At 38.7% G+C, this 15,696-nt stretch overlaps 1 protein-coding gene across 1 annotated transcript in view; it reads right to left on the reverse strand.

The window, feature by feature from the left end:
- Positions 1-14,640: 14,640 nt before the first annotated feature.
- LOC141365306 (calpain-1 catalytic subunit-like) overlaps positions 14,641-15,696 on the reverse strand; it is a 51,393-nt gene continuing 50,337 nt past the window's right edge. Inside the window, exons 12-13 of the mRNA XM_073869505.1 lie at positions 15,665-15,676; positions 14,641-15,512 (exon numbers count right to left, since the gene is read on the reverse strand). Coding sequence (XP_073725606.1) covers positions 15,276-15,512; positions 15,665-15,676 — 249 coding nt within the window. The 3' untranslated portion in view covers positions 14,641-15,275. The remainder of the gene's footprint in view (positions 15,513-15,664; positions 15,677-15,696) is intronic.

Raw genomic sequence — 15,696 nt, forward strand, 5'->3', positions numbered from 1 at the left:
GCGATGAATGGGAAAGTGGAATGGGACAGATGTTGTTTCACTGTTTAGGCATGAGGGATAGATTGCACAACCAATGAAATGCTTGCCAGGCGAATCATTAATGGATCTGACAACCAGTGGGAATTGAATGCTTGCTCTTTGTTATTACATTAGGAGAGATTTCCCTCCTACCCGATCATCATGCAATTTCAACTAAGCTTTCAGAGCAACAAATAGACAGCATGAATGTATAATATACCAGCCTCCAACCTTCCACTTATATACTATCTATGGTAATGGTAGGCTATATTTATTTCACAAACAAAAATTCTTCAATCCATGCACTGAAAAAATTATTCATTCAATTTTCTCAAATTTTTAAGGTAAGTGGTTGCAATCAATTTATTTAAGATACATTTAAACAAAAGTTTTTTGTTTTGTTTTGTTTTTCTAATTTTTTTTAATGTAGCTTAAATAAATTGATTGTGATCACTTACCAGTGTGGTTGGGTCAAAATGGAGAAATCCAACCATTTTGTTAAATTAACTTTCATTTTTCTAGGTTGTTTCTAAAGGAAAGCCAAAATTACCCAATATTTTACTAACCCTAATGCCATACGAGGTATGTTTTGTTTTAGAAGACATATATTAACCCAATGGAGTCATTTTTTGATGATGGGTGGCCTTGAGAAAACCAAACACCATTTAATGCATTACTAACTTTGAAAAATGATTTTATTGTTTGACTGAAGAATGGAAGTCAAATACACCTATCAGCTAATTATATATTAGGGTCAACTCATATTTTAGGGTTTGCTCGTATTTTACCCAACCATTGGCTGAAACATTGTATGTGTATATTTTTTGTAATTAACTGAGCCAAAGTATGTCAGTAAATCTGCTTCAGTGGTAGCTCACTTCTGTAAAGGGTGTAACCGTGGGTTTAGAGCAGACCCACCCATTTTTCAAGCGTGCAAGATAACTTCACCCAAAAGCCTGTTTGCTTGATCCGTTGCTGTGGCAACAGTCTTACAAAACTGTTGCTGCAAATCATGAGTAAGTCTGAGTCAGAATTTTTTCAGAGGGTTGTGTGGGTCAAACCTGTCTTGCTGACGTGACATGGGGACATGTCATTATCTGTACTCACATTTTATACATGCTTTGGTTTATAATAAATGGTTTATATAAAGCTTATATGAGTTCTTATTTAGCATGCAAATATGACTTTAAACACACTATTGCAAGCCTACAAAAAATCCAACAATTCAAGCTTTTTTAAACTTAAGGATTTAAATATAGCTAAAAGCAGCAATTACGGAGTCAAGCTCAACCTGGGCACAAAGGGAAATCACTTAAAGCGTAACTAACCCCCTGGTCAAAGCCTGACTCCACCCACTGGCAATATTTGAAAAATGCAAGAAAAGTGGGCAGATCCCAACTGAGATAGAAGGGACGAACTAAGCTCGTACCAAGTTTGTGGTGAGACCGTAACAAGGGCGTGGTGAGCTTGAACCTGCTTACCTCACAAGTTATTTTTTGGACCCAACATCCAATAGGAAAATTCAACTGCAGTAGCCACCGTTCAACCTGAAGAGGGCAGCACTCAGACGTTTTTACACCATATATTGTAGTATTGAAACACTTCCAAATGTCAAAAAATTACTAAAATCAATAAACAGCAATAATAAAGCATCATTCTTACAGATAATTTACCAAAAAAAGTTTGTTTAGGGTGTAGTTACTCCTTAAAGGTACATTGTGTAACTTTTAGAAGGCTCTTGAGCTATTTTTTGTACACCGTGGGCACACTTACATGAACGTCGCCGTCAAGTTTCTACAGTAGCCCTAAACAGACAAAACTGTTCAGCCCGATCTCACGAGAATTCATTCATATTTTACGAGTTGGCTAATTCGTATGAATTCATACAAAGTTAATCTTACAAAAACGTATGATTCTCGTTTAAAGAACAACAACAAAACCAAACCCCGCACCTAACCCCAACGTCACAGGGGTCAAGGCAAATTGCACAAAAACGTACGAATGTGTACGAATTAGCCAACTTGTAAAATATGTACGAATTCTTGTGAGATAGCGTTGAACTGTTCTACAGAGCATGTTTTGTCTCTACGTTGTCTCAGATGACGACATGTTTGTCGTGTGGCGGCTACCATGCGTTTTGAAATTGAGGGGTGGCCAATCAACACGAATTCCATAACTTTTTGCCCAGAGTGCCTATAGATATTTTCACGTTAATTGGACAAAAGTTGTAGGAGGAGGACGAAAAAGTGGGGTTTTCAAGAATTTCAAAATGGCGGATACATTTCCATGACCGAAAATTACGTCAAATGATCTGTGTGCCAAATTTCATAACTTTCCTACTTGCGCTTCTGCGGGCTGCTATAGATGCAATAGCAGAAGTAGAAGAATAATAGATACAATCGAGGTCTTTACCCTTTCATGGCTTGACCTCTAATAAGCCTTTCACAACACTCAAAAAAAACTTTACAGTTTAGAAACAACTAATATTTCAAAGATTTCCAAATGGGATAGATTGAGAGGATCGCAGGGAGTTTTTACATACCACTGTCTCCCTTTTTACATACCACTATCTCCTTTATTACAATTTTGATTTAAACCTCATTTATATGATTTAAGTTTAAACCACCACTGCTTTTCTTTTTAATCTGTGACCCTAAGGCATCAGCGTGTCTTCAGAGTTTTGCCCTGCTCATAAACACTACATACCGTTCTTCATTTGACACAGGAAGTGGTTTATAGTTTGCACTCTTCCTGTTGTGGTCCATAAGACTGAATGGAGCCATCTGTAGTCACTGAAACCCTGTAGCGGGCCATAGTCATACTGAGCTGTTGCATTCAAAAATAAAAGTGTAAGGACTAAATCTTTCACGCCTAACAAGTCATAATTACAGGTCTTTAGAAAACTAAACCCAAGCAACATGCAAAGACAGGCACTGAGATAATTCAAACAGCCTGTGTTTTCTTTCACATCAGAATATTTCATGCTAATTGTAAACATGTGAAATGAAGAAGGGTGTTGCTTTCATGCCGAGCTATAGGATAAATATTATTTTAGCTTGACTCGCAAAAAGTAAACATTTTAAGAACCATGCAGATGTAACAAGCACATTTTATAAATGTATGGAAATGGGAATTTAAGGACCTTCACATTCATATAAGAGGCAGTAATCATCCACCATGAGTCTAGTTCAAATAAAAGCCACAGACAGGAAGAAAGGAGGGAGTTGACCTTTTGCACAGACATTATGATGCAAAAAGAAAGAGATCTGATTGGTTGGCATAGAAAACAATATTATATTGAAGTGCAAGGCTGTTTTGGCAAGTACTTTGAGAAAAGCGACCCCTCTCTTGTGCCAAGCACTGAATAGAAAGATCACTCTCTGATGGTGATTTATTGTACATTTTTTGCATGCTGTCACTGAAAGTAATATTAAATGTTAGTGCTCCCAATTATTTTGTTTTTCACCAATGAATTCTGCATTTATTTGGAAATAATGTGTTGGTTTTGCAAACGGAGTGTCATATTAGAAAATGTATGAGAATTAAGGATCAAAACAATGATCTAGCCTTACAACTAATGTTGGCAGTGTTGTTTTAAATTGCAAATTGCTTTTTTGTAAAAAAATAAAGGGGCATTACCCTTTTTTTGAAAATATGCTCATTTTCCAGCTCCTCTAGAGTTAATAATTTGATTCTTACCATTTTGGAATCAATTCAGCTGATTTCCGGGTCTGGCGGTACCACTTTTAGCATAGCTTAGCACAATCCATTGAATCTGATTAGACCATTAGCATTGCGCTAAAAAATAACAAAAGAGTTTAGATTTTTTTTCTATTTAAAACTTCTGTAGTTACATTGTGTACTAAGACCAACGAAAAATTAAAAGTTGCGATTTTCTATGCAGATATGGCTAGGAACTATACTCTCATTCTGGCGTTATAAACAAAGACTTTGCTGATGTAACATGGCTGCAGGAGGGGCAATAATATTACATAGTGCCCGAAAAAAGTCCCCTGCTATTGAAAGTAACCAAGGCGGGGACTATTTTCGGGCAGTGTGTAATATCACTACGCCTGCTGCAGCCATGTTACATCAGGAAAGTCCTTGATTATTACGCCAGAATAAGAGTATAGTTCCTAGCCATATCTGCCTAGAAAATCACAGTTTTTAATTTTCTATCTGTCTTAGTACAGGATGTAACTACAGAAGAGTCAAGTTTTAAATAGGAAAAATATCGAAATTGTTTGGTTATTTTTTAGCGCAATGCTAATGGTCTAATCAGATTCAATAGATTGTGCTATGCTAAAAGTGCTAGCGGAAGACCTGGAGATCAGCTGAATGGATTCCAAAATGGTAAGAATCAAATGTTTAACTCTAGGGGAGCTGGAAAATGAGCATATTTTCAAAAAAGTGGTATGTTTCTTTAAGGAGACCAATTTACATGCATGTCAATCATCTATGCTTTGTTAAATATGTAACATTTACATTTAGGCATTTAGCAGACGCTTTTTTCAAAGCGACTTGCTTAGGAAAAAATAAAACGATATTTCATACTGTAGGGAGGCAATAATACAAAAGGTGCTTATACCAAGATACAAGTTTTCATTATTTCGACACAATACCTGTTGAGAGAAAAACAGAGAGTAAGTGTTTTTGTTGTGTTTGTTTTTTTTAACTTAAACATAGAAGAGATAATGCGGTTATTCAATCACAAAGCATGATTGTCTTATTTGACAATGACTGGGAAGAGAAACTCTGTACATACCCTGCGGGCATGTGGTGCAGGTGAGGAGTTAGCAGAACTACAGATGGAAAATTGCTATACAAAATCACTACTTGTGCTGTTAGTCTCAAAGCATTGAACAAGCACTGTAAAAAATACACAGCAATTTTCTCAAATCAACATATTTTTATATTATTTTAACTTAAAAAAATGAAAAAAGTTAAACAATTTCAAATTTTATAAGTTATATTAACTTTTCACAAGCCAAAACTTTAATCACTAAGTTTAATTAGGGCGGGGTGCATGACTGAACAAAAAAAAAACTTTAGAAAAGGGAGTCATTTTAGAAAAGGGAGTCACTACCAAAACACTATAGAGCCAATCAGCAGTAATGTTGTGTCTACTAACTGACATTGTTGCCTGGGTTGCGTATGTATGGGTCTATAGGTCCAGATTCTATTGGGGTAGGGATGTGTTTGTTTAGGTGATTTCAAATGTCAACATTGGCTTTCAGAGATCATGCACCTCGCCTTTAACTTGCAAAACCAAGTTGTTTTAAATTCATGCTTGCTTTTTTTACAGTATGTTTACATGCAACCTCAAAATGTTATTATAATGGGAATATGGGATCAAGGTAATACTGTAACTGCACTTAAACTCACATATACAGAATACTATAATTATGTTAAAGGTGTCATATCATGAAAATCTCACTTTTTCCATGTTTATACTTTTTTCAAGTGCTATAATTGGGTCCCCAGTGCTTGTATCAACCTAGAAAATGTGAAAAAGATCAACCCAGTAACTAGTTTTGGTAAACCATTCTCTGCAAGCATGTGAAAAAAAATGGGTAATTGAAATTTGGCTCCCCTTGTGATCTCAGAAGTGGATAATACCGCCCCTTAATCTGCAATATCCAACCACGACATTTGCATTTAAAGGACACACCCACAAATGGCACATTTTTGCTACAAAGTGGTAATTTTAACATGCTATTATAAATTATTTATATGGTATTTTGAGCTTAAACTTCACATACGTACTTTGGGGACAATAAAGATTTATTTTACATGTCAAAAAAGGTTTGTGAAAATATCCCCTTTAATGTAATTATGCTTATTATTGAAGTAGTAACTGCAGTAATATATTTGACCCTGGATGTTAAAACCCAGCTAAAGTCATTTTAGTGATTTACTGTTTTCTAAATAAAATCATTTTACGTGTAAGAAACATTTTGTGAAAATAACCTTAATATCTTTAATATATTGACAGAGTAAGGTCAACGATTGAAATCAATGAGAAACTAATGTTTGAAATCAAACTTGGTTGCCACATCTAATGATTGATTCTAACACTTTAGCCTGGATTTACCATTAAATTTGAACGTTTGACAGACACTTTATCCAAAGCAATTTACAGTGCATGTATACAAAGTATACAATTTTTAATTAGTATTTGTGTTCCCAGGATCCTGACATTTTGTGCTGCTAACGCAACGCTATCACTGGGTAATACAGATGCAGAATGGATTTCACAGACAGGTTCACATATGTGGAATACTGCAATTTTGCAATTGCATAGTACATGTACGCACATTAAACACATTTCCATTCAGAGAGCATGCATACATGCCACTGGTGGACACAGATTTGAAAAACATGGTGATCAGGCTCTTACCCTCATCCACCAGATTAAAATAAAACAAACAGGCCTTTTGAGTTTAACTTTCTGTTGTGCACAGGGCGGGGGGACGAGTGAATCACGCTGGTAAAAATACAACCATAGTTCTTAGCAAATAATTGTATAAAGTCCTCACTGTGTTTTAAACAATTGTAGTGTATAGTTACTATGTAAGGCTTATCTGTGATGATTCTCAGAAAGCTTAAATCAATCAGTTTGATGGTTTAGACTATTTTATGCACAATGGCCATGGCCACAAGCAAAGATGACACTGACAGTTGCTGTTTGAGGATGTTACCAACCACTTCCTTTAGACTGTGGGTTAAATTTTATGGTTTGATTATAACTGCCTAGCCCACACGCTCTCACGAACCCAGAGTATCATCAGGCTTTGACAGGCTTCTTAATGTTAGCTCTCAGACATCAGCAGCAGTGTGTGTATGACAGGAGCTTTAGATCTGTCCACAAAGCACCCAGGCATATGCAATGCACATTTTCAGGCACACTGCCCTTTGAAAATAATGGAATTCAGATCAACTTCACATAACTGCTATGAATAAACTCTGATATATATATATATTCTGTTTAATGCCATGCAATAATCCACTTTGAACTCTAGAAAAATATATAAACTATGCCTTGTTGTTGGGTGCCTCTCCTTTCACTGTGGGAACTGAGAGCCCTTTCACGTCAAGCCTGCCTTGCCACGGCCTCCTCACGTCATGCCTGCTATACCACAGCCTGCTCTCGTCATGCCTGCTATTCCACAGCCTGCTCACATCATGCCTGCTATGCCACAGCCTGCTCACATTCTGCCTGCTATGCCACAGCCTTCTCAAGTCATGCCTGCGATGCCACAGCCTGCCCACGCCATGCCTGCTATGCCCAGCCTGCTCACGTCATGCCTGCTATACCAGAGCCTTTTCTCGTCATGCCTGCTATGCCACTGCATGCTCACGTCATGCCTGCTATGCCACAGCCTGCTCACATCTTGCCTGCTATGCCACAGCCTGCTCAAGTCATGTCTGTGATGCCACAGCCTGCCTATGCCATGCCTGCTATGCCCAGCATGCTCACGTTATGCCTGCTATACCACAGCCTGCTCACGCCATGCCTGCAATGCCACAGCCTGCTCACACCATGCCTGCTATGCCACAGCCTGCTCTCGTCATGCCTGCTTTGCCACAACCTGCTCACGCCATGCCTGCTAATGCCATGCCTGCTATGCCACAGCCTGCTCACGTCATGCCTGCTATGCCACAGCTTGCTCATGTCATGCCTGCTATGCCACAGCCTGCTCACACCTGCTATGCCACAGCCTGCTCACGCCATGCCTGCTATGCCACAGCCTGCTCACGTCATGCCTGCTATAACACAGCCTGCTCACATCATGCCTGCTATAACACAGCCTGCTCACGTCATGCCTGCTATAACACAGCCTGCGATGCCACAGCTTGCTTACGTCATGCCTGCTATGCCACAGCCTGCTCACGTCATGCCTGCTATAATACAGTCTGCTCACGTCATGCCTGTATAACACAGCCTGCTCACGTCATGCCTGCAATGCCACAGCCTGCTCAAGTCATGCCTGCTATCCCACAGCATGCTCACGTCATGCCTGCTAAACCACAGCCTGCTCACGTCATGACTGCTATGCCACAGCCTGCTCACGTCATGCCTGCTATATCACAGCCTGTTCTTGTCATGCCTGCTATGCCACAGCCTGCTCACATAATGCCTGCTATGCCACAGCCTGCTCACGCCATGCCTGCTATGCCACAGCCTACTCACCTCATGTCTGCTATGCCACAGCTTGCTCATGTCATGCCTGCAATGCCACAGCCTGCTCACGACATGCCTGCTATATAACAGCCTGCTCACGTCATGCCTGCTATAACACAGCCTGCGATGCCACAGCTTGCTTACCTCATGCCTGCTATGCCACAGCCTGCTCACGTCATGCCTGCTATAATACAGCCTGCTCACGTCATGCCTGCTATGCCACAGCCTGCTCACGTCATGCCTGCTATGCCACAGCCTGTTCACGTCATGCCTGCAATGCCGCAGCCTGCTCACGTCATGCCTACTATGCCACAGCCTGTTCACGTAAAGCCTGCAATGCCACAGCCTACTCACGTCATGCCTGCTATACCACAGCCTGATCACGTCATGCCTGCTATATCACAGCCTGTTCTTGTCATGCCTGCTATTCCACAGCCTGCTCACATAATGCATGCTATGCCACAGCCTGCTCACGTCATGCCTGCTATGCCACAGCCTGCTCATGTCATGTCTGCTATGCCACAGCCTGCTCACATCATGCCTGCTATGCCACAGCCTGCTCACGTCATGCCTGCTATGCCACAGCCTGCTCACTTCATGCCTGCTAGGCCACAGCCTGCTCAAGTCATACCTGCTATGCCACAGCCTGCACACGTCATGCCTGCGATGCCACAGCTTGCTCATGTAAAGCCTGCTATGCCACAGCCTGCTGACGTCATGCATGCCACAGCTTGCTCACATAATTCCTGCCAAACCAGAGTTTGCTCACATAATTTCTGCTCAACCAGAGTCTGCTCACATCTAGCCTGCTATGCTAGTGGCTAGCTGTCCCACCATTGCTCCACGGCCCAGGCCCACCATTGCTCCACTGTCCAGGCCTGCCACTGCCTCACAATCCTGAAATCAAACTGTAAACTTGTCTCCATAATAAAGTAATAAAACTTACATTTATATCTGTTTTCTTACACAAAGCTATCAGAAAATGTTTCCCAACCAGCATACCACTTCTCTGAAACATCATGCTGACCAAACACATTCAGTAAAATTTCTAAGCAGCTTCATCCAGTTTCTAAGCTTGAATTGTGAAGTCTCACCAAGCAAGAGGAATGGATTAAATAGTATTTCTCCTATTAACATCCTATTAAAATCTATTAATTTAGGCAGATATGTAGGCCCATTTTGATCTGGTCAGAAGCTGATCTAAGGACAGTGTTGTTATTAGGCTAATAAGAGAGAACACCCTAATTGGGTTTGGTTACTTTGACTGTAATTGGTAGTTTTGAATATTATCAGTATTTAAAATGATAACATTTCTGCACTGTGAATGTGTGTGTACATGCACCATGCAAAAACCATTCTGCATGATGTCACTATCTACCAATGAAAGGCAGAGATGTCCTGTGATGTAAAACATTGATACAGTTCCGTTCCTGCTGGGCAGAATAATCTTATTAGAAGTCACAATGTCAAATCCTGTAGTCATATTCAAGAGTATCATTAATATTTATTCTGCACAATTTTAATGGGATTTAATAGCAGTGAATGTGTTTTGTGCAAAAACCCTGAAGGATTTCTATCTGTATTGGTGTACTGTACACCGGTCCTTCTTCAGAGAGACTAAAGAACTCCAAAGAACTATAAACTACCTACCTGGTCAGTCCCATCATCAAGTGACAGACATGCAATGAACTTTTACTGAATGAATCAATGGCCTTTATCATAGAGCAGCTTGCATAGTCAGATTGCAATGCAGAAAGAGAGGAAGTGTGGGTTTCCTATAGTAACTGTTGCAAGGGAAGTGAGGCAAGTTCAGGGTAAAATGCATCATATGCAAGCTAGTACTATGCCATAGCATCTATTCACTAACATACAATTTATTTTACTTTAGATTTAACTTTATTCTGTCAAAAACAGAATTCTTAATATGTCTGAAATAACCCTCATTGTCTAAACTAGACTGTATTTCATGTAATTTCCTGTATGTTTATTGAACATTTGAATTCAAAATGTATTCAAAACCTTTATGGTGCACACTACTGTATTCTGTGGTTGCTGTCCATACAGTGCCACCTGTTGGTTATGTTGGGCAAACAGAGTTAGATAGCAAGGAAGCATGTTATAATAAATATCGCTATATTTTCTTGATGGAAATTAGGCACTACATTTGTTTAATTGAACGTCCTGTTTTATTTGGAAATAAGTCACATCACAAATGACATCATGTTTACTTTAAGTAGTGCAAAAATCAGCTTGATGTTGTTGCTGTTTTTAAACACAAATCATGAGAGGAAATAGTAGATAGTAGGACAGTAAATATGTGTTTATTGATCATGTGCAGTGTCAACATCAACCTCAAACCCTGAAAGAATACAACAAAGACTCTTGTATAGCTTAGTGAGCATCGTGTTAGCAGCAGCACAAAAGGTCATAGGTCAAGGAACACACATACAGATAAACATGTATCGCCTGTAATGCATTGTAAGTTGCTTTGGATAAAAGCGTCTGCCAAAATCCATAAATGTAAAATGAATACATAATGGGATTACACTGAAATGGGCTGCAGTGACACAGCACAGATGGCTTCTTCTGGTCTTTTAATGGGGTTTAACCTCAGCAGACTACATGACCTGCCAGACCACTGGAGCACCATTAAGAGCAGCTGATGTCTTAATAAGACCCTGAAGGTTCTGAAGTAGTGTTGAACATGTATGCTGACCCTTATGCTGTGCACCCACCCCTCCCCCTGATGGTTTGCACCCCCTGTTCATATAGCGCCCCTACGTGGTGCTGCATATGGTGCATAACCTGATTCTATATCTATTCAGTGCAGCATTCCTATTTGTCATAATAGCAGTGCCTTAGTTGAAATAGTGTGATTGAAATCTTACCAGAATTAACTTTTTTTAACCAATCCAATGAGCTTTAAATGTAGGATATTTTTCTAGAGCCATAAGAAAATCCTAGCTTTAAATTAGTGACTATCATCTGTTATAAGAAAGGCACTAGACAGTGAAATATTAACGGCATTTTACACTTAAAAGGAAAAAATATTTGTCACTGTTTTAAATATTTTATTATGTTCTTACCTAATTTTAGACTAACTAATACATACCTATCTTTTTTCAATGCGTGCACTTCATCTTTGCACAGCGCATTGTGAATTTGTTAGCATTTAGCCTAGCCCCATTCATTCCTTAGGATCCAAACAGGGATGAATTTAGACTGTTATATGAGTAGTTACCCGAGTAAGTATGGTAGCACAAAATAAAACGTGGTGATTTTTTAAGCGGATAAAAAATTAGAACTATATTGCATGGCGGAAGAGCACCCAGCCTGCAGCACCCCGACCTCAGCGCGCAGTAACATCATCACTCCTGAGTACTCCTCCTCAAACTTCCGTCGAAATTAATGCGCCCGCGGCCAAAGTGCTGCAAACCAAGTGCTCCTCCACCACACAACAAGCTCCCATCCCTTATCCGCTTAAAGAGACACAAGGCAGCATTTTTATGTTAATAAATCATCTTCGTAAGTCTGTATATGGTTAAATGACTCATTACATGACGAATGAAGACTCTCTCGCCCGCCCCTACCGTCTGTAGGAAGAATACCCCACTTGCAAGTTCGCTGTATCCGACCCGGTGTCCTTCAGTCTCGTAAAGTCTCAGATATAGAAAGCATGTACTCCCAGACACTAGGGGGAGCTAGTAGAGAAATAATACTCAGACTTGCATTGTGTCCCTTTAAATTTTTTTTTATTTTGTGCCACCATACTTACTCGTGTAACCATAGATATAAAGGCTAGATGGCTCGTCCGCGCTGCTGGCCAATTGAGTGCAACGTCCGCATTTTGGCGGCCATCTTAGGACAGGGCGCTCGCTCACTCGTAGCATTGAGTTTTAATGATGCAGGTACTTTTAAATGACCATAACTTGCTTAATTTTTTACCGATTTTCAAACGGTTTGGTTTGTTATAAACGTCAAAGATGTACCTATGACACTGCATACCTATACTAAAAATAAAAAATAAATTCATGAAACATGTTAAAGCATCCAGAATTATAGCCACGTTAATAACGTTTGTAAAAACCCAAACCGTTTGAAAATCGGTAGAAAATTGAGCAAGTTATGGTCATTTAAAAGTACCTGCACCATTAAACTCAATGCTACGAGTAAGCGAGCGCCCTGTCCTAAGATGGCCGCCAGGTGATGCCGTTAGGGACTCCGCCTTGAGCCATCTAGCCTTTATACATATCTATGCGTGTAACAGTCTTTAAATAGGAAAAACATGAAAGCAGGGCCGGCGATTGCTATAGGCGGACTAGTCAGTTGCCTACACTGTAAAAAATTCCGTAGAAATTATAGTGATATTGCAGCTGGGTTGCCGGTAACTTACCGTAGATTTAAATTTGTGTTATTTACTGGCAACATTTTGTTCAAAGTTAAATGAACATTAAACATTTACAAGTCATTGTCTTTACAGAGTAAAACTAAAAAAACAGCATCAAGCAAAACATTCTGGGAAACAAAATCTGAAGCAAGAAACAGAAAAAGGTTGATGATGATTTCTGGTTCCCAGAATGCTTTGCACGAGGCCGCCATTGTATAGCCTTATTCTGTAAAGATAAAGACCTGTTCATATTTAACATTTATTTAACTTTGAACAAACTCTTGCCAGTAAATAACATAAATTTAAATCTACGGTAAGTTACCGGCAACCCAGCTGCAATTTCTACTGAATTTTTTTACAGTGTAGGGCGACAAATGTGATGGGGGCACCTGGGGGCCCTTTGGTGGGAGGGGAGTTGCGTTATGTTAGGCAAGTGCTCAGCTGCTGGCGCATTGATCTAAAATCAAGCGGCCTACTAAACCCTCTGGTGCACTGGGACAAAAACGGAGAAAGGAAGAAGAAAGCCCCGGTAACGTTTAGTCTTCTAATCAGTGCTGTGACGGATCGCAGTTGATCCATGATCCAAACGTTCGGCTCGCATATGCGATTCACGGATTAATATGCAAGTTTAAATTGGAAAAAAGTTTATAATTTACACGTTTCAAAGGCATGAAAATGTTAACATTCAAGTGATTTTAAACCATTAAAGGTGCTAAAGTGAGACTTTATTTCTTAAGTTTATGTATAGATTAGAGTCAAAAACCAGATCCAAGCTTCTCTTAATGAGACAGTAACCTCAAATACATTAACCTACTTAGGTCTGTGTCATTGATGTTAATCAAACAACCCAAGACAAAGAGAAAATCACTTCTGTAGCTCAAAAAAATAATAATTATATTTAATTTATACAATAAAGACGGTGTTTTATTAATTTGATTTGATTTCTGCAACTAATGCTAATTTTAGACCTTACTTAATGTGCAACTTTCTTTTTTTATAAATGTTTGTAATTTTTTTACATTATTTGTAGCATTTTTGTATGTGTAATTTATTAGAGTGTATCATTAGTCATAATTTGCTTGTTGGAGTGAATTTTTTTTACTGGGGGGGGCAAAACTCAATCTCGCCTAGGGCAATCAAAGGACTAGAGCCGCCCCTGCATGGAAGTGAAAAAAGATAGGTATGTATTAATTTGTCTAAGTTGATATAAAAATTCTTTAAATGCCATGGTTAGTGAATACTATAAACCACTTTTCAGTAATCTACTGCCCTTTTCTGTAAAGTAACATTACGCACAGCAGAAAAAAAGGAAAACTACCATCTTGGTACAGTTATGTATTTAAGGTACAAAAGTGTACTTTTTTAAAAGGTACCACCCAGAGACAAATTTTGTACTTTCTTGTACCTTTTTTCTGAGAGTGCAGTGTTATTATCGGGGCAGTTACCATATGCAACAACAAGCTTTTCAACAACATGCAGTTAATTATTCTGAGTCTGTTTCTGCATATGTATAAAATCTGTCAGCTTTCTAACAGTTTTTAATGTTTTGCCACATTGGTTTTAGGCTACCGACACATTCTGAACACCGTAACTGTTATTGAAGCGTCCTGTCTGGATATATTTTTGCCTGGTATGGAAACTGCACAGGCATGAAATGTTTGCTGTAAGTTGTGAAATGCACACGGTTCACACGCTCATTTGTGCCTAGAGCAGAAAACCAGAAACAAGTCTAGAAAATCTGTTAAGGTTCCAGATAACCAAGATAATGTCCTCTTTACAATGATGTGTTAAACACTTAAAGATAAAGAACTGATAGGTTTCATGTACCTGAACTCAACTCATGAACTAGCAAAGAGTGGTGCTGGCAACCCTTAGGTCATGAATTCCTGGGAATGCACATACTGTAAAATGCCTAAATGCACTAAGTTCAGGTAAGCCTATGCCATAAGCATAAATGTAAATATCTCCCAGAAATTAATGTGAGGATTGGAGTGTTATACAGAAATATATTTTGTGACAAAATCAACAAGTACTTTGTCCAAAAAATTTTTTATTAATGTACACACTTTTCCAAGTTACTTTTGTTAGCACATGCTGATAAAATTGCATAAAAATGTTAACTACTGAATACACTCCCAAGCTTAACACAAACCTACAGCATGAGTTTAACAGAACTTAAATCAACTGACTGAAAAAAGTTTCACAAATGCAGATATAAGTAAAGTATAACAAAAGGAGACAATCATATACATTAAAGGACCATCACAATTTGGTTTGCATACATTTTGAGTGGTTAAAGATCTTGGAGTGTACAAAATAAAGGCTGGGTTATTTTCAACGCAGCATTGGTTCAAAAAGGGGCGAACCCCGCTGTTGGGTAAAATTTACCAGAAAATGTTTATATTTGACCTAACACTGGTTTAAAAAATACAATCATGGATGTTTATAAACAGCATAGCACTTAACACTGGGTTTTCCCATCTCTTATATACTATAAATTCTAATGTTTCACAGTAGCAATTATATTTCAGGTTAAAATGCATGTGAATGTATGTGTTGCAAGTGGACATGACAACTTGCCAAATTGATAAAAAAAATCTTACTTATAACTATAAATGTCGGATGGCTCTAAGTGGGTGGTTCTTAGTCATTTAATGCTACATAAAGCACAACACGTTGCCTCAGTCAAACATCTGTCATCCCACGTTTCCCAGTTCTCTTATGAGATTCAATTTTTGAGTAAACGGACAGAATGAATTTCGCATTTTCATTAGGCTTGTTAGTGGATGGTATGATGATATACTCCCCTGGTTTAAGTTTGAAGAAACTCATCACTTCTCTTGCTTTGACGATCCCAGTATCTGCCACAGGTTTTCTTTGATTAAAGAACTTGGCTGGGAAATTTCCTATTTCATCTTTCAGCTAAAAAAGAATGAAATAAAACCTGTATTCAAGCAACCTGTTATATGAATACTATGCAACAAAGTATATTCAAAAAACAAAGTAATAATAAATATTGTACTCTCATCAGAATAATAGTATTTAATAAGTAGTTTTGATTTATATTTACTTGCCTTCGGTGGTATCTGTAAAAGTAGAAACAATA

This window comes from Misgurnus anguillicaudatus, chromosome 7, assembly GCF_027580225.2.
Source record: "Misgurnus anguillicaudatus chromosome 7, ASM2758022v2, whole genome shotgun sequence".
NCBI classification, from domain to species: Eukaryota; Metazoa; Chordata; class Actinopteri; order Cypriniformes; family Cobitidae; genus Misgurnus; species Misgurnus anguillicaudatus.